At 40.7% G+C, this 26,716-nt stretch overlaps 2 protein-coding genes across 4 annotated transcripts; both read left to right on the top strand.

Annotated features, from left to right (window-relative positions):
• Positions 1–686: 686 nt before the first annotated feature.
• On the top strand, positions 687–8,221 carry tmem39b (transmembrane protein 39B). Of its 2 annotated transcripts, XM_042338743.1 has the most exons (10): positions 687–738; positions 3,370–3,561; positions 3,937–4,156; positions 4,818–4,901; positions 5,508–5,662; positions 5,801–5,913; positions 6,019–6,140; positions 6,623–6,810; positions 7,137–7,257; positions 7,879–8,221. In XM_042338743.1, the coding sequence occupies exons 2-10, from the start codon at positions 3,434–3,436 to the stop codon at positions 8,113–8,115; spliced, it is 1,368 nt and encodes a 455-aa protein (XP_042194677.1). In that variant the 5' UTR covers positions 687–738; positions 3,370–3,433; the 3' UTR covers positions 8,116–8,221. The 2 variants fall into 2 exon arrangements, with proteins under 2 accessions (XP_042194677.1, XP_042194676.1); XM_042338742.1 differs by having other exon boundaries at positions 5,801–6,140.
• A 1,509-nt stretch (positions 8,222–9,730) lies between these two features.
• On the top strand, positions 9,731–26,706 carry LOC103185660 (importin subunit alpha-7). Of its 2 annotated transcripts, none has more exons than XM_007904290.2 (14): positions 9,731–9,852; positions 14,370–14,503; positions 15,503–15,598; positions 15,871–15,970; positions 16,255–16,349; positions 16,665–16,796; positions 17,283–17,371; positions 17,700–17,799; positions 18,019–18,182; positions 18,570–18,648; positions 18,975–19,100; positions 19,899–20,026; positions 20,641–20,819; positions 20,942–26,706. In XM_007904290.2, exons 1-14 carry the CDS (start codon positions 9,849–9,851, stop codon positions 21,127–21,129), a joined length of 1,614 nt encoding a protein of 537 aa, XP_007902481.1. In that variant the 5' UTR covers positions 9,731–9,848; the 3' UTR covers positions 21,130–26,706. The 2 variants fall into 2 exon arrangements, with proteins under 2 accessions (XP_007902481.1, XP_042194674.1); XM_042338740.1 differs by lacking the exon at positions 9,731–9,852 and adding an exon at positions 9,863–9,933.
• Positions 26,707–26,716: the final 10 nt, after the last annotated feature.

Here is a 26,716-nt window from a genome sequence, read left to right as displayed (position 1 = left end):
GTTTTCCCTTCCCGCAAGACCCCGCTTATCACATCTCAACCTTTCACAGTGTGCAGAGAGTACACGGAAGTCGCTATTTTGACGGCGGATCAAATAAAGCTTTATTTTTCTTGTGGTGGGGGGGGGAGGTTGTGAAATTAGTCTTACAATGTCCAACATTGGATTGGCTGGGGGGGGGGATGGGGGGGGGGGTGCACATTTAATGCCATAGGACTGACACTCAAGGGAGTAATAATCATCCCAATAATGATATGGGGCTACTTTTGGGCTAGGATTGGGCGGGCTTGTGTGGAGGGGGCGGGGCTACAAGCCACGCCCCCCTCGGCGCGCGCGGGATGTGAATGGGCAGTTGGCAGTGCTGGGGGGGCGGGGTCTAGCATCGGGCGGGCTTTGGGCTATCACTGGGCCACGCCTCCCGCGGGGCTGTGATTGACAGGGCGGCGGCGGGCGGCGGCGGCTCGCGGTCGGTTGTCCACTCCCGACGACAACTGACGGGACTGAGAGGCCCTGAGGCCGCGCGGTCTCACCTCACACACACACACCCACACGCGGCGGCGGCGGCGGCGACGGGCGGACCGGGAGGAGGAGAATAAAAAGCAGAAGAAAAAGGATTTATTGATTTTAATTATTATAGTTATTATCGAACTCTCTCTCTGACTGAGGGCTGGAGCCCCCCCCCCCCCCCCGGGGGCTGACCCGACCCGACCCGACCCCACTCCGCCTCCGCCTCGACCCCGGGTGAGTGTGCTTCGGCTTCGGTCGCTTCTCCTCCTCCTCCTCCGCTGTTGTTCGGGCTGCGCGGCGTGGGTAGGGGTAGGCCTCGCTCGCGGCCTCGGTGTCTCGTACACGACGAGGCCGGGAAAAGGGTGGGGGTGGGGTGGGAGAAGGGAAGGGGAGAGGGAGAGGGAGAGAGGGGGAGAGGAGCGAAGGCCACGAGAGATTTAGCCTTTAAGATCTTCGCCCAAAGGCGTCATTGTCCCCTTTTTGCCCCCATTATCTTTCCCCCTTTTTTTAAGAAAAAAATCTGAATTTGCTCTCTCCTCCTCCCCCCCCACTCCTCCCCACCGCCCCCCCCACACCTCCCCACCGCCCCCCCACCCCTCTCCCCCCCCCCACACCTCCCACCGCCCCCCACCCCTCTCCCCCCCCCCACTTCTCCCCTCCACCCTCTCCCCCCCCCACTTCTCCCCTCCACCCCTCTCCCCCCCCCCCACCTCCCCACCGCCCCCCCACTCCTCCCCACCCCCCCCACCCCTCTTCCCCCCCACACCTTCTCTCCTCTCTTCTCAATAATAATAATAATATAACAATCGTTGCATTTGACGCAGCACTTTTCGCATCAAACCACAAACTTACTTCAAACTGCAACCTCAGGCCTGAATCAATCAATCAATCAATCAATCAATCAATCTATCTATCTATCTATCTATCTATCTATCTATCTATCTATCTATCTATCTATCTATCTATCTATCTATCTATCTATCTATCTATCTATCTATCTATCTATCTATCTATCTATCTAATCATAATAATAATCCCAACATCTGATATTAACCCCTTGTCACGTTATTGGAATCGTGTCAAAGGACGTTCCACATCCTCGTTCAACGAATGTCTCGTCTCATCCGAAGGACGTAGAGAGCGCGAGAGAGAGACGGGGGGGAAAGAAGAGGGAGAGTGGAGCTTCAGCCTTTAAAACCTGCATCGAACGACGTTGTGTTCCTTAACCCCAGCCCCGTTATCTTCCTCTTTTCCTTTTCTCTCTGAATTACCCCCCCCCCCTTCTCTTCTCGTTACCCACAAACTTGCAGGGAATTAATCCTCAAAGTGCAATCTCAGACTTGAAAGCCAACTTTATATCAAACATTATATTTGCAGCTGTTTTATTTTATTGAGAGTTGGGGAGAGTTTGCTCACTTGTAAAAACAAAAAGGTGAGAGAAAGTACGGGGGGAACCCAACCATTAGTCAAACCCTTTGAAATAGAAAGAAAAGAAAAGAAATAAATAGCTTTTTTTAATCTGGGTTGATGCAGAAAGTAGGGAAGTTTGATTAGTTCTCGTTTACAATGCAAGCTGTGTGGAATCCAGTTTACAGGGTTGCAATTTAGTGCCATTCCTTATCAGATCAAAGCGTTGCTTATTTAGCATATAACATATATATAAAATATACATTATATCTTAAAAAAACTAAAAGGAATGAAAGAATATAACTTTTTTCGTGCGGTCAGGTCAGTCATGCTCTCGGCACAATTAAGACCAAGGCTTTGATAGAGAACAAAGGGAATTGCAAGGAACCGTAAGTGGATATCTGGAGAGTGTGGTTGGGAGTGGTGGCGGAATGCGAAATTCTATTCGTCCTATCGCCGGAATTTTACACTGATTCATCACGATTGCATTAGCGTTTGCTGCTCGATTCATTGAAAAATAATAAATCGAGAGAGTAATGCGATCATTTTGTGTGTGTGAATAACAGAACGATAATGGATAGGTGGCAGCAAACCAAGGCAATAAATCCAGTTCAACAGGAATACTGTGCTCAATTACTGACTTGAATTACCATCTTGAAGGTTGTTTGTTGTTCTTTATAATAGTTTGTGATGTATAATTTTAAAACGTTTTTATTTGAACCAAAACCCGTTATGTAATGGGAAGTTCTGTGTGATGTAGACAAATGGTAACAAACCTGTGATTGTGACACAGGCACTGAGGGTTTGATGCTCTGTGTCCTGCCAAGCACCGTCTATGTTCATTTCCTAAGCAACATTATGCTATTGCCAGATTTTTGGTGCATCTGATCTAGACTATATAATTTTGATATACTATTTCCGTTAGCTAGTGGTTTACCTTGTGGTTTATGCCACATTTTTTTTACTACTTTACGTAACTGTACAAGTCTCTGGATGTAAGTAAACACAAGTCAACTTTTGATCTGAGAAAGCACTTCTCTGTCACAAAGTATGACATTCTCTGAGTTGTATTGGGTTGTTTGCATCACTATTTTGTTTAGAATACTGTTTGCCAACATTTCACTCCATGGTGTTCTGTGAATGTAGTTTGCCAAAAACCAGTATCATAATATTTATAATTCCTGGAATATTTATGTTAGTATTTCACATCAAAAATAGCAAGTGTAAGTTTTGGTTTGAAGAGCTTCTGCACAATCTCAGTTGGCTGATGGCTATTTCAGGTATTAGCATTTTTACATCAATGCAGATTGGCTTGAGGCTACAAAGCTTCATGTCAAATTATCTTAACTTCTACACTTGTCCATGTCTTCTCCTACATGAAAGCAACTTGTACAAACTTAACAGTTGGTGTAGAAATGCTCAATAAAACAGCATTTTTTTATTTTTATATTTTTGCAGGATTGCAGCAAGCCCCTTGGGCAGAAGGTAAACAATTAGGCTGAAAACGGTGCCCTTCTCTGGAATGGCAGGAGGTAGGAGAGGGCCAAGCAGGGCATCCTACTGTAGAACGCCACTCAATGAATCTGGGTCACTGGGGGGCTCCAGCTATTCCACCAGCTCGCCCATCACAGGAGTGCGATCTCGAACCAGGTAAACAGCACAACTTTCTAATTGAGTGAAAACTTTGGCTGGATTTCTGTCACCTTTCAAGTTTAACAGTACAGTAAACCTCACATAAGTCGTATCAGTTGGGACCATACATTTAATATGATTTATGCAAAGTATGAGTTATGTCAAACTTGCATAAAATATAAACTCTTGTGTCAACCTTTCAAAGTGCAACACAGTTTATTGCTACCAAGTGTAGTGACTGGGTTTTTGTAAACAAATTTGGCATGCAATTTCTGGGATATTCCTACAAACAGCTGGGTTGAGATGCCACAAGTTAAACAAGAGTAAATGTTTTTTTTTAGTATATCATCATTTAAACATTGCTGACTGTAGCTTTTGTTTTTTGTTCATTAGGAGTGGTTCAGGAACTGGCCTGTCAAGCCCTCCTCTCGCAGCCCAGACGGTGATCCCTCTGAAACACAACAAGATTCCTGAATTGCCACTTGAGAAAAGCATTCTCTTTGAGTTTCATCTGCTCTTCTGCCACCTCATAGCCTTGTTTGTTCATTATATCAACATCTATAAAACCGTATGGTGGTACCCTCCAGCTCACCCACCTTCTCATACGTCCCTGGTGAGTACTGCAGATAAACACTAGGGAAATTGGTAAAATAATTATAAAGTTGTACAGTATAACGTTTGGTGTGTATGTGTGACATTTTCTTATTGTAGAATTGTGAAGATTCCTTGTAGAAATACTAGGCTGACCATCCAATTCTCAGGGCCCACTGCATGAAATTCCATTCCTGTCTGTGTGTGCAGGTTAACAACAACAATGTGCATTTATATAGCACCCTTCACCCAGGATAGTGTCTCAGGGCTGTATAGTGGTGAGGGTTGGACACTGAGCAAGGAGAAAGTGACCATAGGCGTGATTGAAGAGATAGTCCTCAGGTGGGATTTAAAGATAAAGGGAGTGAGCCAGGGGGATTGAGGCAATGAGTTCCAGAGATTAGGGCTTAGTGGCTGAAGGTACGGTCAACGATGGTGGCACAGACAGGTTGGGGAATGCGCAGCAGGTCTGTGTTAGCTTAGCAAAGGGAACGGGCAGAGGAGGAGGGTATGGCCAGATCAGATAGGTAGGGTGGTGCTGGGGCATGAAGGTATTTGTATTTGAGGATCTTGCAGTTGATCGGTTCAGAGACTGAGCCAGTGGGTCCTGGAGAGGATTGGGATGATGCGACACCAAAGATCATATATATTTTGGTGAAATATTCCTTTTCTCTCCATTATAGAATTTCCATTTGATTGATTACAATTTATTGGTCCTGACCACCATTGTGCTGGCCCGTCGTCTTATTACTGCAGTTGTGAAAGAAGTAAGTTAAGTTGTCTCTGCATATAATGGTGGTAGAATTTGAGAGGATGTCCACGTTTTAGGACTCGTGACTGAAGAGTGCTTTGGGAGGGAAAGTTCCAACTAAATTCAGAAGAAAATCCTATGAAATATTGCATATATCTTGCTAGTACATGTTTAGCAGCAAAAGTGATTCATACTCCTGCTAAAATAACTTGTACTAATGAACCTATGAATTAAATAAGAGCTGCAGGCTTTTGCCAAATAAAATTTAAGCCTTCCCAATAATCCACTGTAGCTTGACGCTTTAAGTGATGTGTTGCATGTCTGAAAAGTTTCAAAAGTGAGAAATGTTCTTTTTCGTTAGCCAGACATCCTTCACTGAAACCACATAGTTCGCCATTGAGAGCACTGTTTGAGAAGCTTCCTGCTGATAAGTCTACCCTATCTATTAGCCTGAAGTAGCTAAGACCATCCTATTTGTTAGAGCTTTGGCTTGCAGGAGCAGAGTGAGAAAGCAATGTTAGAAAATTGGGAGTAAATGGGTCAGTGACAATATTCATTGAATTCATGTACTTATTTTCTATTCTTTTGATCCTATTTCTTCTCCTTCTCCCTCCTGCTCCAGGCCTCTCATAATGGTAAAATCTCTGTATCACAGTCAGTTGTATTCGTGGCAACTCGATTTGCGATCCTGACTGGAACAGGATGGAGTCTGTGTCGATCACTTATTTATCTTTTTCGGACGTACTCTTTTCTGAATTTGCTGTTCCTGTGTTATCCGTAAGTAACTGGCTTCCGAATGTTTTAACAGGACGTAAAAAATGGCAGATTAACATGTTAATTTAAAAAAAAACTACCAGATCATATTTAAAGTAGTTTACAGCAAGACATAATATGCTGCATTTTTCATTTTCACAGGTTTGGAATGTACATACCTTTCTTTCGGCTGAACTATGATTCTAAGAGGTCAAACCTTCCACCATCGGTGGCCAACATAGGACCCCATGAGACTGGCCTCGCTATTGGAAGAAGTAAAGATTACTTAAGTGTTTTAAAGGAAACCTGGAAATACCACACCAACCAAATGCACAGTATAAACACTACTATGCCAACACATGCATGTTGTCTATCTCCAGACTTGATACGAAATGAAGTGGAACACCTCAAAATGGACTTCAACTGGCGTGTGAAAGAAGTGCTTGTCAATGCGATGCTGAGTGCATATTATATAGCCTTTGTCCCCGTTTGGTTTATAAAGGTAAGTAAGAAAATACAAAAATTGGTAGAGTATTCTTAAAATTTACTCAACGTTTCTTTAAAAAACACCCCTTTAAGATTGGTCTGTTCGCAGGATTGAACAAAGTGATCACCAGATTCTCATGAGGATTAAGAGAAAATGGACCACTGAGAAGTATAAACTCATATTTCTTTGACAGTACCGTTCGGATATAAATAAATCTTAACCATGACAGAAACACAAAAAAAGTCTCTACACCTCACTGCGATGAAAAGCTTTTGAGATTTTTGACATTATTGGGGTTATAAAAATGCTGGTTTAACAATTTTTTTTTACTTCTGGCCACGGATGCTGACAGCATTTTGTTTTATCTATCCTCATTCCTTTTTCATTGTAAAACTATACCTGGGGGAAATGAACACTCTGCTGTCCTGCAATCCTTTTCGATAACTATTTGTTTATGTGGTGTGATGAGAAGAAGTAATGGCTTGTGCTTTTGACAGAGTACGCAGTATTATGACAAGAGGTGGTCCTGCGAACTTTTTATCCTGGTTTGGATCAGCACATGTGTGATACTAACACGACACCTTCTACCCCCGCGGTATTGTGACCTGCTGCACAAGGCTGCAGCACACCTGGGCTGCTGGCAGAAAGTAGACCCAGCGCTGTGTTCTAATGTCCTTCAGCATCCGTAAGTTTTGGATTATTTTGCAGACATTTGTCTCGGATATGAAATAACTTATTATTAGGGACCCGGGAAATTTTCTTACGGGAACATTATATTGATCACACTTAGAGCAGCTACAAAACAAATTAATATAAAATTTGTTTTGTATTGGTAACTACTGGCATGTTTATGTTCATATGTTAAAGTATAATAATCCTTGCAATTGATGTAGTACCTTTCACATTAGAAGGACAAAGCACTTCATAGATTTACTTTAAAATCTCATGACTGTAGTTTGTTGGTAGACTTTATCTACAGTGCAACTATATTGTGATTCTTTCCCCCTTTAGGTGGTCAGAAGAATATATGTGGCCACAGGGCGTGTTGGTAAAACACAATAAAAATGTGTACAAAGCTATGGGAAATTACAATGTGGCAATCCCTTCAGATGTTTCACACTTCAGATTTTATGTGAGTATAAACCAGTTTAACAGATTTTTTTTATGTTAAGTGCCCTTTTGTAAGATATCCTTCACTTTAACTTTGTTAGTAAACCTTATATACCTTTAGAGAATTGACTCCGAGGAATTGCTGAACCTGACTAAAATAATCTATTTAGTCTATTGTTTTGCATTTACCATCTGATGTGAAATATTTGAGTTGCTTAGTTGTAGATTATAAAATCTGTTGAAAGATTGTCAGGACATTAAATAACAAGATCTCAACAGGATGATTGAGTTAAAGGCTAGTTGGTATATTTAATTCCGCTATCTCACTCTTCTGGGTTTACCCAGTTCGAACGTTATCAGCGCTTCTTATTTAATTAAGTTTTGTTTTTAAAGTCATGAAGGAATTCAAAGCCTATTGAAGTTGATTGTTTGAAAGTTTTTTATTTACCAATTTACTCTTCGTTGGTGACTGCACCCCGCGCCCCCCCCCCCCCCCCCCCGTTTATTGACATGACAGCATGTAGACAGCTTTTTTTAATGTGACTCGCGATCCTGAAACCTATATTATTTCTATATTATGCTATAAATTATTTTCTGTAATACTCTATGCATGATCCCTGATGTGTTTTTTTTGTCTTTGCAGTTTTTCTTCAATAAACCCTTGAGGATTTTGAACATACTTATCATTATAGAAGGCGTTGTAATATTTTACCAGTTGTATTCATTACTATGTTCAGAAAAGTGGCATCATACAATATCTTTGGGGTTGATACTGTTCAGCAATTATTATGCCTTCTTCAAATTACTCCGGGACAGAATAGTCCTGGGAAAAGCATATTCATACTCTACAAGTGGAAATTCAGAAAGTAAACTGAATTAAAAGTCTTTTCTCCCTCCAGTAGCTGTTGAAATGATCAGAGCTTTGTATTTTTGTTACAATTGCCTTTTCATGTAATTGTCATTAAAATATTTTTATATCTCTGGAATGGGAGATTGTTATTTATTTATTAATTAATTGCCACCAACTTTATTTTTGTATATGATCACTTCCGGAAAAAGAGAAAAGACTTTTTATTTATTTTTAATGCTTGCATTTGAAATAGTATCTTTGGCCTCAGGAGGACATCTCAAAAGGCCTTCACAGGATGTACTGTAAAGTGTAGTGACTCTATTTGTAGGTGAATAATATATTACATATTAATCCTTGCATTTGATATATAATATATAATAATGCTCGCATTTGATATAATGCCTTATGTCTTCAACCAAACACAAAGCGTTTCACATATGAACTAATGACCCACTTACAGAGCTAATGGAATAGTTAGTAAACTTCTGCCAAGATTTATGTTTGTAAGACACGACTCCTTTAAAGTTAAAGAACAAACTTCCATACAAGATATTGTAATGTTCCTCCTGTTATGGTGGAAATTGCTGATCATGATCTTATGAAAATTGCAAGGACCGAAAGAAAAGAGAAATTAGATTGACAGAACACACAGAATACGACCTTGACCACAATTTTTGTGGTGACGGAAGCGGACACACTCATTGTGAAACTGAAACGGTGTAAGGTGCAGGAATGTAATAACAACGACAACAAAATCACATTTGTATACTGCGTTTCACATCGGGAGGACATCCCAAGGTGCTGGACACTCAGTGTTTTGAACCTGAGCTGGGGGTTGAGATTCGGGGAGGGTGGAAAGCAGAGGGGGGGGGGGGGGGGGAAGGAGGGTGATCGATGGCACGGTCGAAGAGGAGGGTCTTGAGATGGGTCTTGAAGGGGGCGAGGTGGAGGGAATGCGGGATGGAGTTCCAGAGGGTGGGGGTGAGGTGGAGGGACTGAGGGATTGGCAGAGTGGCTGAAGGCTTGCCCGCCAATGGTGGAGCAGGCTAATAATAATAATAATAACGATAACAATAATGTCTGGGAAGGATATCAAGCCGAAATGTTTTCGCGTGACACATGCCTTGACCACAAGCCGTGATCACAAGCAACACGATGATGTCAAAAGACCAGTGCCTACATCAGGATCTGCAGTTGTATTAAAACAAAGACACATTTCACCGTAATAACCCCTAATCAATGGGTTTTCAAATACAATATTTAAGCAGTGACACACATCCCTCTCTCCCAATCAATGTCTCCCTTTTCCTTACCCCCTCCCCCAACCCCCCCACCACTTTAGTCGGGAGGATCAAAGACGTTTTGACTACTTTCACTCTTGGCTGTGTTATCGGTTATGACGTGTGGCTGAATAAAAAACACACACACACACACAGAGAGAGGGGAGTGGTGGTGGGGGGGGGCAGGAGGGAGGGAGGGAGTGAGAGAGAGAGACACTGTCACTTTAAATGGAGGTACATTTCGAATAAAGCGCAACGAGGTGGTGCAGCGAGCGAGCACGTACGGACGGACTTGCGCGCGCACAGAGCAGGAGCAGCGACTGCGCAGCCGCCAGCAGCCGCCGGGCTTCCGTACCGTCGCCGCCATCTTGGCTGCGGACAGCGAAAGCTTCTGGAAAAAGCCGCAGGAACCGCCTGTCGTTGGAGCGGCGCCTCCGCCTCTCCCCCCCCGGACCCCCGACACCGCAGCTACCGCGACACAACATGGGTAAGAGGGGTGAGGGCTGCGGGGTAACGACGGCGGGAGGGGTTGGAAGGGGCCGTCGTCGTCGTCGAGTGAACGGACTCGGTGAGGCGTCCCTGGGTATTTCCCTCACCTCGTCCTCTCCCGCCATCGCTGGCGCGCGCTCTCTCGCTCCCCCTCCCCCCCCCCCTCCGCTCCCCCTCCCCCTCCGCTCCCCCTCCGCTCCCCCTCCTCCTCCCTCCCCTCCGCTCCCCCTCCTCTCCCCCTCCGCTCCCCAGGCCCACGTTCACTCCCTCTTTTCTCCCCCCCCCTCCCCCTCTCTCTCCCCTTTTCTCTCTCTCTCCCCTTCTCTCTCTCTCTCCCCTTCTCTCTCTCTCTCTCCCTTCTCTCTCTCTCTCTCGCTCTCTGTCTGTGAGTTTCTTGGGTTAAACGCTGGGTTCGCGCCCCGTCCTTCACGCGCTGAGCTCTTTAGCCACCGGGGAACCGAACTGAACCGAGAGAGAGAAGGTGGTGTTTTCTTCACATGACCGAGGTTAGGCCCTGCTCTGGGCCTCCTCTCCCCACCCCCCCCCCCCCCCCCCTTAGGGAATGAGGGTTTTTCCCGCAGACAAACCCAAAACTCCCCCTCAAACTCTTCTAGGCCGCAAATTGTCAAAGAGCCTGAACCACGTCTTCACGAGAGAGAGACAGATTGTTGTTGTTGTTGTTGGTGGTGTGGCCGCTCCCCAGTATGCGAGGCTGGGCCCGAGGGCCAGGAGGGAGGGGAAGAGTTTGGGGATGTTGAAGCTCAGGCTTTATTTAGGAGGACAGGCGGTCTGTCGTTGATGCTCGTGGCCGGGTGATTAACAATAATAATCCCTGCGTTTGATATGATACAGTGCCTTATCATGTCCTTGAGACGTCTCAAAGTGCTGCACAGAATATATTATAATAATATAATAATAATAATCCTTGCATTTGATATAGCGCTTTTCACGTCTTCTCGACGTCCCAAAGCGCTTCACAGAATATACTGTAAAGTGAATTGACTGTATATTTGTGGGCGAAACGCAGCAGCCAATTGCGCACAGCAATGTCCCACAAACAGCCATAGACTGAGTGACCCACATTTTTTTAGAAGGGATTAATACTCTCGGAAAGTGATCTGCCAATCGACTAACAATCAGGTTCCAATTTACTGCGAGATAAACAGGGGCGTGTGGCGTAAGGAAACTTGTCTAAGTTTCTCCCCGCCCAGGAATTGAACCCAGGTCCTCATGATTGCGAGGCGAGCACACTAACCGCTGAGCTACAGGACTCCACAAAGATTTGACTCCTTGTCAGCTTTGAATTCCAATATTTAACGCGGCTGTGTGAGGGGAAACCTGGAAAGAGGATTCATGCGACCGCAGTTTCCAGCGATTGAGTGGAATTAAGGTCCAAGGAGTTAGCTTTGGGCCATTTTATTATTAATATTGGTTATTACTTGTTAATTTATAAGAATTCTCACATTTGATCCAGACTCTATCGTCGAGACGTCTGGAAGCTGTTCACAGGATTTGAATGTTAAGGGTGTAGTGACTGAGTATTTTGTAGGCAACTTGCTGTAATGGTTTTGGTGTTTATGTAAACGAGTTGGAAGGGGTCAGGAAACAACAACAATTTATAGAGCGCCTTTCACGTCGGGAGGACGTCCCAAGGCACTGTAAAGGAGAGAGAGCAAGGGATTTAATCGACAGTAGGTCTGTGTTGGATCATGAAACTGAGCTTGTATGAAGTGGTGAATTTCTCCGAAGGAAAGTATATAGTACAGCCTTATGTATAATGAGGTTTGACGGGGGGGAATGTTGCTTATTTCGCACTCAGGTAATGGGAGACGCAGGTTGGAGAAAATTGCTGGTTACCAAATGTCACAGGGAATTGAATGTGTAGGAAAAAATGGCATTATATAGAGAAAGGAAGGGGTTTTAGAAAAATGAGTGGATGTAATTGCCTTTGTATCTAGGACAGAGAAAAGGTGTGGGAGATGAAGCGCTTTGGTATGTCCTACTAACAATGTGCAAGATCAAATAAACTCTTCAAATATATATAATATATTTGAAGAGTTTAGAGAAGCTGACAGATACATCTAAATTATAATACTTATGTAAACAGTGAACATCGGCTGCTGAAATACTTTGACTTTATGGCAGTTTTTTTAAAAAAATGTAAAAGCCTGGTGAATATGAGGATGTGTTCCTGTGTCTTTAGGTTTTCAGAAATTGGAAATCACAGATGCAGGCGTCCAGGTTTATTAATAGAAAATGTTCTCTCTAAGTAATGTAAATCAATGTTCCAAGTCCATGTTAACACTATTGGCCTTTCGGCTATTGAATGGGTAGTTCATCCACCGTTCTGAAGAATGACTGTGGATTATGACCAATTACTTCAGCTCTTTATATGATGTAATGACTGGAAAAACTTTGTTTCGATCCCCATTTAAACTGGAGTTTAAGGTGTAGTTTAGACTCTGAATGTGGAGTTTAGATTTGTCATATTTAGATACCTTCCTTGCAGGCTTAATGTTACTTTATTTTCATTTTCAATGTTATTTTATGACTTATAAAGAAACGATGTTGAAACCTCGATTGATATTTTAGAAAATGTACTTCTTTCTGAGAAATGGGTGAAATTTCAGCCAGAGCCAGTGATTCCAAGGAATGTTTGGGTTTATCATTTATTTTTATGGTCTCGCTCTTACTATATGTAATGCTGAAAAATGGCTCTTAGTGCTTGTAGCAATGATACAGATTGGATGTCAATCATGTTATAATAACAATCCTTGTAGCTTTTATTGCGACTGTTTTAAATAAGTCTGAAAATGATTTCCGTTTTTGCGTCGTCCTTGTTTGGACATTGAAATTTATTCTCCTAAATATTTTAAATGTGTTCTTCACACAACTTCAAATCACCTCACCGTATTTTCTGATCAATGTGACGACAAAAAAATCTGATTAGCAGGAAATCAAGAGTATTTGTAAATTGACTCATCAGCATGACTCCTTGAGACATTGACCTGAATTTATGTGGCCACATTCAGTAGCTGAGACTGATTGAGCATAGTTATCAGAAGAGGGAGGAAGCCTGCCAGCTTATACTTTCTTCCTGGATATTAAAGAAATGTATGTAGCCTTGCCTGTGAACAATATAAACTGGGGGAGAAGCGTATCTGTAGTTTGTTGAAACTGAATCAATAATAGGTGGTTCATCCACTGTCCCCAAGCATGTAAAGAGGAACTTCCATAGGATCTGTCAGCCTATGTTTCTTAAGCCTAAATTCCTGACATGCACAGAGCTCTGTCAAGGACCTGGGTAGATAATATGAAGCCTGTGACTTTCCAGGCAGCTGAGTCATCAAATAAAAATATTTGTGAAGTGGTTTGCTTCATGGCGAAACTGAGAAGGCACATTATAAGCATTGTGGAATGTGAGAGGCATTTTTCATTTTAATACTAAGAGTGAATCAGAATAATCCTTAATTTCTCTGACAGACTAGTTTTTCTTTCAGGGGAATTCCAATAGAATAATAGAATGCACTTTGAACATCTAGAAGATGTGAAAGGGCTATATTAAATGCAAGGATTATTATTGTTTAATATTGGTAATAATAATAATAGGAAAAAACTATTATTTATTCATATTTCTGAGACGATACATTTTCAAAATAATGAGTACTTTTTCCTCTCTTGGGAATGGTTGTCTCATTGGGAACCAAGTGAATTGCTTTACATTCCTTTAGATTCCCAGTGAGGGAATCTGTCAAATCACACACAAAGTCCTTTCCAGGCATTATATTTCTGTATTCAGAACCAATTCCAGGTGGCAATCTGAAGCATATCCTAGAGCACATCTAAAATGTGCACCTCCTTATTGTTGTACTATGTGTTTAAAATTAATGTTTACATTTAAATGTTTTGCCTGTTTTGAGTACAAATAGCATAGAAAAGAGAGCCAAACTATCCTTTACAAATTCAATAGGATTGTCCTTGAAAATCTGTTTTTCAAAAAACTTCTTGCAAATGATTCATTCAGCCTAGCCTGACTGCAGTGAGGTCATCAATGAGTCTTAGATTGTGAGTGAGACTGGTTTGTCTGGAACTGCTAGATTGACTTACAGATTATAGATTTTGTAACTATTCATCTCTTTGTGGGACGCTGCTGGGCGCAATTGGCTGCCGCGTTTTGCCCACAAAATATATAGTCAATTCACTTTGCAGTATTCTGTAAAGTGCTTCGAGATGTCTAGAAGATGCGCTAAGGTGCTATATCAAAGGCAAGGATTATTCTATTATTTATCTCCTCTGTCCGATATTCCGTACTGCATCCTTAAAAAAGAAGTTCCTTTGAAATGGCACTACTTGTATGACTGAGATAGAACTTTGCAAATCTGTTTGCCCTGTAACTTAGTTTAGCTTCCTGTTGCAGAATTCATTTTTTTTATTTTAATGTTTAATGTTTACTTTCCTGGTCCTGGAAAAGATTAATTGAATTGTATATTCTCTTAATTGCCATTTCTCTCACAGAAACCATGGCAAGTCCGGCAAAAGAAAATTATCGAATGAATCGTTACAAGAATAAAGCACTGAATCCTGAAGAAATGCGAAGAAGGCGAGAGGAAGAGGGAATTCAGCTCCGCAAACAAAAGAGAGAACAGCAGGTATGGATGGTTCTCTGCATTCCCGTGTGTGGATTTAATGAGCTTCTTTTGTGTGTTCAAATTAGCTGCTGCAATACATGGTCACTCCACTTTATAGCATATCCCGTAAAGCATTTTGGGATCTCCTCCTGATACGAAAGGTGTTATACCCAATGTAAGGATTATTTCTCCCCCCCCCCCAGCAGTCAGGCGGTTTGATTCTCTTGCAATAACTATTTTCTACCACTGGATGGTTGTCTCCATTTTAAAACTTAGAAAACATGCCATTCAGTGACCAAAAAAACCTAATTACAACAACTTGCTTTTCGTCAGCACATTTCCTTAATGTATCTGTTACCATTGACAAAACCTGAACTGGTGTTAGCTGAGTTTTAGATGATACATCTCGATCTCAATCAGGAAATGGTGATTGGGGGGTAACCACAGGGGTGTAATGATAAGAGTTGCAGCTTGCAAACTGCAAAGCAGGAGATCGCTGGTTTGAATCTGGGTGAGTGCTGAGTTTGCTGGTCTCAGCTGGGGTTACAAGGGGAAGCTAAATTGGCTCTGACCTTTCCATGATAAACCAGGGGAAAAACAGCCAATGTTCCTCATCTTGATCCCTCATCAGCACCATCTGCTGGAAGTGCATGTGTGTGTGATTGCCGAGGGAAACCGAGATCAATTGGGCTTGGCTGTTGACTCTCACAGTTGAGTGGCCTGACAACTCTTGCGGTGGAGGCTCACACATGGACAATGGCCACTTGGGCAGCGTCCTGGAGGGCAAGCAGTCTGGTTGGAACCTCATCCCACGTGAGGAGGCTACGGCAACAACAGCAAATTACATCTGTATAGCACCTTTCATGGATCAGGAGCAACCAGAAGCAGGGCTATACGGCAGTGGGAGAACAAGTTAGAAAACTAATTAAATACACTAAATCTATGTACTTTTTAAAAAAAAAAGTTTCATTGATTTGCACAGCGGGTACTTGGTTTACATTTGACATGTTGGTTTTCCAGCTGTTTAAAAGACGAAATGTGGAATTCATCAATGAAGAGTCTCCGCTGTTTGAAAGCCCTCTCATGGACTCCTACGTCAGCTCGACGGGAGCAGGGGTAAGAACTGTATAATGATGCATGACTTGACATCTCTGAATGTTTATTGCGTATCGAAATGCATCTCGTCAAACAATCTGAATAACACTGTGGCTGAAAGGTAATGGTCACCAAGAATATGAAAGTTGAGTTTCTACTTTGTATAAAAATAATCGGCGCAAGTCTGATTTCTAGATTTTAAATTATTGTTATTTAAATGATCTGGAATAGTCTTTTGTATTACGTAGGACTCTTAACATTGTTGGTAACCTTGAAATCTATTGCCTATATAGGAAGGAGTTATCACGAGGGATATGGTACAGTTGCTTTTCTCTGATGACGATGAGCAGCAGCTAACCACAACTCAGAAATTTCGGAAATTGCTCTCCAAAGGTAATACAGTTTTGCAAGTTTATATTTAAACAATGGTAATGTCATCTAGAATTTCTACTTTTTAGAGAAAATCCTGCAAAATGCTTTGAGGCGTCCTCCCAATGGAAAAGGCGCTACATCAAGTTTAAAAATTATTATTCTGAGTTTCCAGGTCAATACAAAGATTGAAAAGGAAGGTTTTATTTTGAGCCTCTAGTACGACACAAAGCAGAATTAAATTATTTTTAACTTTGAATTTATGTCATAAAACATACTCCTGCAATAACTCTTTGATTTGTTTATAGAGCCTAATCCTCCCATTGACGAGGTAATCAATTCTTCTGGTGTTGTGGAAAGATTTGTGGAATTTTTGAAAAGGCACGAAAATTGCACACTACAGGTAAAGCAGTAAAATGATTCCTGAACTGAACTGTCGCTTGGTGCTGACACTGACTTTGGTGTTAACATCATTATCGAGTAGAGAAAACTAAGCAGGAGAAATACTATTTTAATGAATAGTGTGAAATGTCCTCGCAGATTTTTAGGATTTGCATTATTTACCTTATTTATGATCAGTCAGTTAGAGAAAAAAATGGACGTATGTTTTTTGCTCTGTTGTATGTTTCATTGAGTGATCGTTGAATCTCTCGTTTGGGATAAAGAAGACAATTCCAATTGTACATTTGGTTTAAACGCTGATCCTGTCCTGTTGCAGTTTGAAGCAGCGTGGGCTTTGACAAACATAGCCTCTGGTACATCCCTCCAGACCAAGGTTGTCATCGAGGCTGGTGCAGTTCCAATCTTTATTGAGCTGTTAAAATCTGACTTTGAGGATGTACAAGAACAGGTAAGACTTTATACTGTGCTTTTACTGTCCTTCTTTATGGTAATAAGCACATCATACAGTGGAATTCTTGTAAAGTGGGGGAAATGGCTGATGATTTTTGTTTAAATTGCTGCAACACAAAGTTAAAATCAGCTTTGTCAATCTATTTTCTAGACCAGAATTAGAAAAAACTGGGCTGTTGTTTCAAAGAGGCAGATACCTTATCTACTATATGGTCATCTTTAGAAAATGTGATCAATCATGTCAGATAATAGTTTACCACGTTAGTGTTGAAGCCCATGGGAGGCAAATGTAGTGATATTATAATGTCTAATCTGACATATTTATGAGATTACTAGCTGTTAAGGCACAATTAGTAGCTAAACCAATGTAAATGTGCAAGTACAGAACATTCATAATGGTATTGTTGAAAAGCAATTTTAAAAGGATAATTTTCAATAGGTTTTTTAAACCATTAGTAATTTTCTTCACACGTCTTTTGTTTAGGCGGTGTGGGCCCTGGGGAACATTGCAGGGGACAGTGCTGTCTGCAGGGACTTTGTGCTGCACTGTGGCATTCTGCCACCTTTGTTACAGTAAGTACTTTCACACTTTTGCCATTCATTTTGCAACGTTAAACTAATCAATGTAAATGAGCAATAGGCAAAGTGCACTATATTCCATTGAAATAAGATCTTCTAGTTTGTGGAATAAAATTTGTACACAAAATCACGATGTGTGCAGAATAATGGATACTGATAATTTGCCACGATACAATCAATCTACCATCTTCAGTTGATTGCTTCATGCCGTACATTATTGTGTGATTGTTGTAATTGTTAAAGTTGAGGACTTGAGGGTGTGGAAAAAGCTTTGGTTTTCTACGTTGTAAATCTGACCCTGTTTTCCTCCTTTTTCCTTTAGTTTATTGACAAAGTCCAATAGACTCACTATGACGAGGAATGCTGTGTGGGCTCTGTCAAACCTGTGCAGAGGGAAGAATCCGCCTCCTGAGTTTGAAAAGGTTTGCACCGTGTACATCCTTCTGCTTGAGAAAATCTTAGTGTGGTTTGTGAGGTTGGGGTGGGGGGGCGGTGGGTGACTTACAACACAAGTCAGTGATGGGCATCTGCTCTCTTTGTCAGTTTCCAAACAGTATAGGCAGTGGTTTGGGCACAGGGTATGTTTGTTTGAAAAGGCGACAAGTGAGCTGCTTACAGAATCTGCCCTTTTCTCTCTGCAGGTTTCTCCCTGTTTGCCGGTGTTGTCCAGGTTGCTGTTCAGCAGTGACCCTGACTTGCTGGCTGATGCTTGTTGGGCATTATCCTATCTGTCAGACGGACCCAACGAAAAGATCCAGGCAGTTATCGACTCTGGGGTCTGCAGGCGATTGGTAGAACTTTTAATGTAAGTTCATGTGTAATCCACCTTACAGTACATTCTGTGGAGCACTTTGAGATAGCTCAATGATAAGGCGCTATGTTGAATACAAGTATTATTCTATGGATTGAGAACGTGACTACTAGAATTCATAATCTTCTTGCATTTCATTGAGCGCATAGTGATTAAGAGCATGCAGGGAATATAATTTATGCTTTCTGCCCAGTCTTTTTTTTCCCCCAGATATGTTAAATATGTTAATTGTTTTAATTGTACTTATTGGGCAATATAAGTTCTCATTAGCTTGATTACCACGTCTTCTGATTCTCTATCTTTGTGTGACGTTTTGTGAAATGACTGAAACTTTTCTTGGGTGTTTTTATTCCTGAAGTTTTCTCTCTCCCTCTCGCACAGGCATAATGATTACAAAGTTGCATCACCAGCGTTAAGAGCTGTGGGTAATATAGTCACTGGCGATGATATCCAAACACAGGTAAGCACACCAAGGCAGTTTGTGGATATGGAGTGTAAGACTCCAGATCAGGAAAGAAGCAAAACGGTCTCTTAATTAAGTTGACCTATTTTTCTTTTTTAAAAATGGGGTTCTGAGTTATTTTGGGTAATTAAACCAATTTATAGCTTTAATGTAGATATAATAATAATCCTGGCATTTAATGCAGCGCCTTATCATGTCTTCGAGACATCTCAAAGCGCTTCACGGGATATACTATAATGTGAATTTACTGTGTTTTGTTGGTGAAAAGAAAAGATTTTCACTGACGAAAGATGATTTATAGAGGATAATTCTTGTGTTGTCAGGTGATTCTAAACTGCTCTGCCTTGCCGTGCCTCCTGCATTTGTTAAGTAGTCCAAAGGAATCCATAAGGAAGGAGGCATGTTGGACCATTTCAAATATTACAGCTGGCAACAGAGCACAGATTCAGGTACAGGAAACCAGATTTTGTCGGAAACCTGTAAATGCAGATGAATTGCACCCAGTGTTCTGTTAGAAATCCCACATCCTGTCTAGTATTCGTACTAATGACTCTGAGCAGACCAGCAAAATCCATATTAAGTTACTGTGGGTTTTAAATTCTATAATGATTAAGATAGAGGGCTGGATATGGGGTGGGATACATGGTGGATCTTTTTCTAACTTTTTTTAAGAATGCAATGAATTGGCTCATGTGGCATTAATTTAACTGCGTGTGTGAGTATGTGTTTGCGTGTCTTAAGAATTGAGGCCAATTTAGAAATTATTTTAGCTTGGCAAACGTTTTCAAGTGAAGGCTTCATATTTTTTCTCTGGCGACGCATCTCACCAAAGTCTAGAAAATCCTGAGCATTTTAATGAGAGCAAAGAACAGGTGGTAGACTACGCCCAGAAAAAGGTTCCACCTGTCTCTCCCAGTCCTCTTGTAAAGGTGTGACTTTCTGCTGGGGTATGTGCCCTTTCGTACACCTTGCTTAACTGCACATTGCACAGGTGGTTTCATTGTGGGCGTTGGCACTTTAGAGACATTTGGCTCAATGATCCTGTTACGCTGGCAGCTTATCCACGTTCTCTTTATGGAGCTTCCTGTTAGCTTTCTATATGTCACTTGAACCACATATTGTTCTGTGAATTGCTATGTAATTTTTTGGGGGAGGAGAGAGAGATTAATAACTACTATTGATGTATAAATCTTTCAAACTTCCAGGTAATAACATGTATTTGACCATATTTTAAAATTACTTTTCAGGCTGTGATTGATGCAAACATTTTCCCAGTGCTGATCGATCTTCTTCAGAAGGCAGAGTTTCGGACAAGGAAAGAGGCAGCGTGGGCTATCACTAATGCAACTTCTGGAGGAACCCCAGAACAGATTAAGTAAGTGTTGAGAACTATCCTTGTTATAATAGACCATAGAAAACCAAGATGTGTAACTAACAGTAGGCAATGCAGAAGTAAACTGTGATTGTATAAATCGGGACTGTTGTAGGTTTTTAATCATCCTGCATTAATGCATTAAGATCATAATTGCCGCTGCCAAAATAATAAATTGTGGGTTCACCCTCTTGAACTCTCATCCTTTGTCACTTTGTCTTGCTGTCTCCCTTGCCTTCTTCAAGGCATGTCTCAAGACCCTCCTACTACTGCGCCTTCGGTCACCCTCCCTCCCTCCTGATCCCAACCGCCAGCTCGGGTCCAAATCCCTGACTGTCCAACCTTGGGGCGTCCTCCCAACATGAAAGGGGCCATACAAATGTAATTCCTTATTTACGCCTAAGAAAAGTGATTTCAACAATGTAGTCAGGTCAGATTCATGAAGCCAGTATTGTTCACTGATAAAGTTTGCATCTTCCCAATAACTGCCTTGGAATCGAGTGATTCTGAATGTAATGCTATAAGGTCCTCAGAGCATAGTGAAACTCTATAAAATGTTTTTCTTGACCTGGGATGAAATGCCCTAACAAATCTGTTTTTTTTTCTTGCTTTTAAAGGTATCTTGTGAACCTTGGTTGTATTAAGCCTCTGTGTGACCTCCTGACAGTAATGGACTCGAAAATAGTTCAGGTCGCCCTGAATGGCTTGGAAAACATTTTACGACTGGGAGAACAGGAAGCCAAACAGAATGGAACTGGGATCAATCCATATTGTAGCCTTATTGAGGAAGCCTACGGTAGGAGAAGGGACAAGATCTCAATGTCTAGATCTTAATTTTAAATTCAAATTGGATTGTTTAATACACAGGCAAAAACTGCAAAGCGCTGGAAATAATCTGTTGTGCTCCTTTGTTGACAGGTCTGGATAAAATAGAATTTCTACAGAGCCACGAGAATCAGGAGATCTATCAGAAGGCCTTTGATCTCATCGAGCATTACTTTGGCGTGGACGAGGAGGACAGCAATATTGCCCCGCAGGTGGACGAAACCACCCAGCAGTTCCTCTTTCAGCAGCAGGAAGCCCCAATGGAGGGTTTCCAATTGTAAAGTCTGTGTGGCGAAATACACAGCCACAGACTCTTTCCCACCCCCCCACCACATTTGGTTGAATTGCCCCCTCTTCTCCCCATCCCCACCCACCCCACCACCAACTTGAATCGGGTCACTGGAAACCACATTCGTTTTCTTCTATAAGCAGATATTTTTGAGGAAAAATGAATTTGTTTTAGACAAAATCAAGTACTTACTCCTTAGTTATTTCGAGGGGTGGAATTTTGCAGGGTAATTGTTGCACTTTCCCTTTAGTTTAATTGATTAGTGTTGCTTCAGGACTCAGTATTTTTCAGTTTGTGCAACATACCTCAAGCACCTACAAACGGCAATTCTCCCAGCGATGAAGCTAGACAAAATCTCGTACAATAAACTTCATTCTGGTAATCATTGGATGAAATGTGAAATTTCAAAATGATACTTGCAATCTAATTTTCCACAGTGGTATCATATCTCTAGTTGGAAAATCTGAGTTCGATGTCTGATACGACTAACATTCATTAAAAAAAATGTTGCTTGAGTAATAAGTGAAGTAATCCATTAGGCAAATTATTGCCTTTTATGAATGACAGCTACTTTATTCAGGTAAGCATGCCATTGGAACAATTGGATCTTAGCGTCTGCAGGTTTGGGGAAGAATTGTCCTTTGAGCGGATCTGTATTTGTAGAGATGTATTTTTTTTTCCCACGTGCGGGAAGGTGGGGGGGGGTTAAAGAAAGAGCTTAAAATATTTCCGTGAATATATAGAAAACTAGGCAATGCATCTGTTTTAGAAGATTTAGTCCTAGAAATTCAGTAGAGTCTATAATGAGCAAGCTTGTGCTAATTCTCAGTTTTATTTGAACTTAATGGAATAATTCTTTGGCTGGTTGCAAATAGCATAAATCAGTAGAGGAGCCAAGATTCTGATTTCGATGTTCAGAGCTGTGGATTTAAGAAGCAAAGGAATTCAGGAATTGGCACAATCAATATATCAAGGAGTTTAAGTGTATATTTGCTACTGGTAGAGCTGCTTTAAGCGGTAATGAAACCGAGTCGGGTTTACTTGATTATGGTTTAATTTAAACATTCTAATTTGATTTCTGTGTTTTGTTTTGCTCTTTGGAAAGAGGGAAGGTTGGAGTTTTTTGGGGGTTAGTGGTTTGGAGAAAGTAGCTGACACAGTAGTTAAATATATGAATATATATATATATATCTAAGTTGTGTGCTGTGTTAATGAAAAATAGAAGTGCCTGACCTTTCCAGGTATTGCATTAGGACAGCTGCTGATTATGTATTTAACAAAAGTTATACATTTTTGGTAAGTCTTAATTTGACCAGAGATCTGATGATATTTAATGTGCATATTAGAAGCTGTAGTATGCAAACCTGGAAACTTCAGTCGCCTTCATTCATGTTATGTTAAGATAAGGAATATATTCAGCCCTTGCCAAGCAGCCAAGAGCCAAGCTTTGTAGCTCTGGTTCGTCAGCCTCAGCCCTAGCTTATTACGTAGCATTATTGCAATAGAATTAGAGAACTTCTTTAGCCAAAATGTTAACCTTCCTATCTGTAGACTTCTTTCCCAAGCTTCTTTCAGAAGTTCCAACCTTACTTGAATTTTTATACTACATCCTATTCTAGGTTTGTCTCTGGTATTATGCTTTTACTGAATATTTGCTGTTAAAGATCTTACATAGTAATTGCAATAACCGGAGATGCATGTCTTGTTTACTTGCGAGATCAGATTCAGCTTGGATGAAAGATCTCTCTGGTGTTTAGACTTGCCACTGTCCTGCAACAATATGAAGACATTACTGTGTCACGCAGGTCAGGAGACGAGTGTGGATTAAAATCAGACACTTCACTGGCCAGGCACATTAGATTTCTTTAGCTCTTTAATTGTTTTTTGATGGGATTTTACATTCCAGAATTAAACTAAATCAAGCCACAATATGTTTGGAAAACAAAATGAAATTTGCACCAGTGTAAATAAGATTGTGCTGAACCCTACCTCATCTCCACGTTGCCCTTTGGATTCATGTCACCTATATTTTAAAAAAAAGTCGGCTTGCTAGTGACACAGTGGAGAAGGGAAAGATAACAAACTTAAAACAATTGTACAAATCCGGGCGAACTTTGGTGAGAAAATGGAATGAATGTTGATCCGAGCATTTTTGGAACCTCATGGCTGATAACCTTATGCTTTAGCAAGGGAATAGTTGTCTACATTCTAACAAATGTTATAACACCTTTTTGCACACATCACTGCATACATGCAGACATGCCAGCATACAGTTTCACACACCTTTGCATCTGCAGCATTAGAAGAAATGGCTTCCATATTGAATACTGGTGTCCAAATGTACATGATACGAATTGGGAAGGAAATCTTTCAGTTTGAACCGGGGAGACTTCTTTAGTAAGAAAAAAAAACTGTGAATCTTAATTGTTAAATTCTTTTAAACACTGAAAATGGAAGCCATTTTTCTCTACCTCTGCCATTGCGATTCGCTTTGCCGTGGAGGGCAGACAGATCACACCACAGACATTAGGGATTGACAAAATGGAACCATAGTGAACTGAACTTGGACATTCTGAAAGTGTACCTCACTTCATGTGTTCTTTGAGGAACAACAGACGTTTTTGCAGCTACTGTTACTGAAATCTTTAGTCCACGTGTGGTAGCTGTGCCTGCATCAGAAAATGGCAACGCGTTTAGATGAATAGTTCTGGTTACTTGATGAAAATTGTGTTGACATGATTTACTGTCCAGTGGGAGACGGCAGATGTCCATTTTTGTTTTGAGGGAGACGAGAGGATTAAAGTGAGACTGTTGGGTGCAAAGTGATATGCACCAGAGGTAATTTCAAAGTGCTTCAATACTGTACTTTGAAAATATTGTATAAATTTCTTAAGTAATTAATTCTCACTTTGAATGCTGCAGAGTTTAGCAGCTTTGAAAGTGAAACAATTGTGAATTCCTTTCTTTTTTTCCCCCTTCCCCAAAAAACAAGGGATTCAGATCAACGTAACTTTTGCAATGGCCTACCCCAGTTTAACTTGGTTCTATTTTTCGTGTCCCTAACCGACCTGTGTGACACTGACTGACTGAAAATGTGTGATGTGATGGAGAGTTTGGATTGTGTACTTTCCATTGCGTCAGTGAAGACAAAAGTTTCTCTCTCTCTAAATACAAACAAATTCCAAATTGTAGGAATGGGCTCAGAACCAGATATCAAAATGAGCATTTCCAGATTGTTAAACCGCTTCTACTAGTTGAGTGACTTAATAACGATTTCCTTCTGACAAGTGAATCTAAGGTCTATTCCATCCTACTTCTGTTGCAGGAATACTTTCATAGATGTGCTGTAACTTGATTCCCTCCCAGAATCTTGAAAACCGTTTAGTCAGTGCTCAAAATTGGCCAATTTTGGCATATATTATGAATCTAAAAAAAATTGCACAACATTCCTTTACTACAATCCCTGTTTTATGTTGATGTAGTACAAGAATGAGTTAATTCTTAGGGCAATTAATATAATCTTTAGATTTTTTTTGAGTGACTAACTGGTACTTTTCTGAATATAATTGCATTTTGAAAACTTTCTTGGCAGACCAACACGATCTATATCTAATGTTTTAGCCCTTTCACCACCAGCTTAGAACTAAATATATTTTTTAAATGCCTCCAGGATGGTGCAGCATTAATATGCGTTAGATTTAGGTTTAAAGTTTCCCTATATAACTCCAGAAAATGTCATCCTAACTATAGTATTCTGTATTCGGAAGAATGTATGTCTTGGATGCTATGCATTTACAATTTTTCAAATAGTTGAATCATAAACATTGAGCTCGCCACATCAGTAAAAAGGTGCTGTTAATAATAAAAAAAAACAGGTTGGTGAAGGGTTTAGTGGTATTTTGCCACGAAAGTCAGGTGCACTTTCGGCCTCTAGTTTTGCTGGTAAAATATTTCACACTTTAATGATTTTGAAACATTTAACATCTGCTGCCAGAAATACAAAAATGTGCGTTAAGCAATTAAAGATTCTGTTATTTCTTTATTACCTCTCAACTCTTGGGGCTCAGTGGAGGTCACCACAGAGAGGTCTGTGTGGAGGAGTTGCTTCTGTGCCCAGCTATACCTCGTATGTTGGTGGCAGCTGTTAACAATAGATATTTTAAATTTCACTATAAATCTACAGTGAACAAATAGTACAGCAAATATTTGTCCAGGATATGGTACATAATTTCTACACACGAAAAGAGAAACCTTATAAATTGGTACCAATAGCATTTCAAACTAGTACAATATTGCCATTGAAAGCTCAGAGCTTCCATTTGCCAACTATGCAAATTTTGCTTGAGGCCTTCTGACCAGGGTCCCCATCTTTAATCTTTCTATGTCTACGACGCTTGTCTCTTTTGTCAATAGGGGATTTTTGTACAGTTTTCTACTGATATTTTGATGTATAATACTTAAAAAAAACAAAACAAATTGTGCAATTTGGCGGAGAAAGAGTTCCAGTTTATATTGTTAATTGGAACCGGTATAATTTTTGAACGATTCTGATGCTGGGAATCAGTGCTGCCTCAGTGTAGGTACATCCCAGAAACAGTCCATTTACAAATTTAATTAAAAAAAACAAAGCTGCTACACTTTATGGGGAATAACTTCTGTATTGTGAACGTTGTAATTTCATTATTTATTTTACAGAAGTTTTTTTTGCCCACGTTACTGCACTTGTAGCCTTCCATTGCAAAGTCGCAGCATCAGACTTTTTGCAGAACAAAAAAAATTACAAATGCACTCCTGTTCTTTATTCACGCAAGTGCCAACCCGACCATGAGTCTTCGAGGATTTCTTTGTATCTTCGCGGTCTTTACAATTTTATTTTACTTGAATCTGCACATTTGTTTTGGATATGTGCAAACATGCTGCTTTTTTTTGTTCCTCCAAATGCCACAACCACATTACTTAAGACGTTAAGCGTGGCAACCATTAGTATTATATGCACTAATCTATTGATTAGAAAGGAAATCGGAATATAGTTAATAATTGATCACGAATTAGAAAATCCGACTCAGCAGTGTGCACCTGTGGCCACAGTTTTTTTTTTTCATTTTCTGGTTTGCAAACAACTGTAGGAGGATTAAATTTTACAAGATTTTTTCTTGATGAATATGTAGTTTAAAAAAAAATGCATTACCCCAAAAAATTGCATTTGTTCTATTTATTTTCATACATGGTTTATTATATAAGAGATTTTTTTACTTGTTCTTCTACAGATGTTTGCAAATTTAAATGCTGTGTCCAAATCGCTGTTCCACAAAACTTGAATAAAATCAGTTCTCTTTTCTCTAGATTTTTTTTCTCTTATCTTGGGAAGGTGTGTTAACCGCCCATAATGCTTTTGACAGATGACGGACTTGACAGTTGACTGTATGAATGTGTGATGACTGAAGCAGACTGCACCAACAGAACACGACACACAAACATAACACAAACAAAAGCAATTACAAATTGTTTTCTTTGTTTAAAACACTGTAATGTACTACAAGTATGAAATAAATCTTGTTGCAAATCTGTAGCCTTCTGTG

The sequence above is a fragment of the Callorhinchus milii genome, unplaced genomic scaffold (genome assembly GCF_018977255.1).
Source record: "Callorhinchus milii isolate IMCB2004 unplaced genomic scaffold, IMCB_Cmil_1.0 Scaffold10, whole genome shotgun sequence".
Lineage (NCBI taxonomy): Eukaryota > Metazoa > Chordata > Chondrichthyes > Chimaeriformes > Callorhinchidae > Callorhinchus > Callorhinchus milii.
Note: the sequence above shows the minus strand (reverse complement) of the source record. Positions and strands in the feature narration are given on the sequence as shown.

Excerpts from the sequence above, each read along its gene's own strand:
- tmem39b (XM_042338742.1), top strand. The coding sequence starts at position 3,434 with ATGGCAGGAGGTAGGAGAGGGCCAAGCAGGGCATCCTACTGTAGAACG. Across the intron at positions 4,902-5,507 it reads TTACTGCAGTTGTGAAAGAA|GCCTCTCATAATGGTAAAAT; the intron begins GTAAGTTAAGTT and ends CTCCTGCTCCAG. Across the intron at positions 5,663-5,800 it reads TTGCTGTTCCTGTGTTATCC|GTTTGGAATGTACATACCTT; the intron begins GTAAGTAACTGG and ends TCATTTTCACAG.
- LOC103185660 (XM_007904290.2), top strand. Across the intron at positions 15,971-16,254 it reads TCGGAAATTGCTCTCCAAAG|AGCCTAATCCTCCCATTGAC; the intron begins GTAATACAGTTT and ends ATTTGTTTATAG. Across the intron at positions 18,183-18,569 it reads CGATTGGTAGAACTTTTAAT|GCATAATGATTACAAAGTTG; the intron begins GTAAGTTCATGT and ends CCTCTCGCACAG.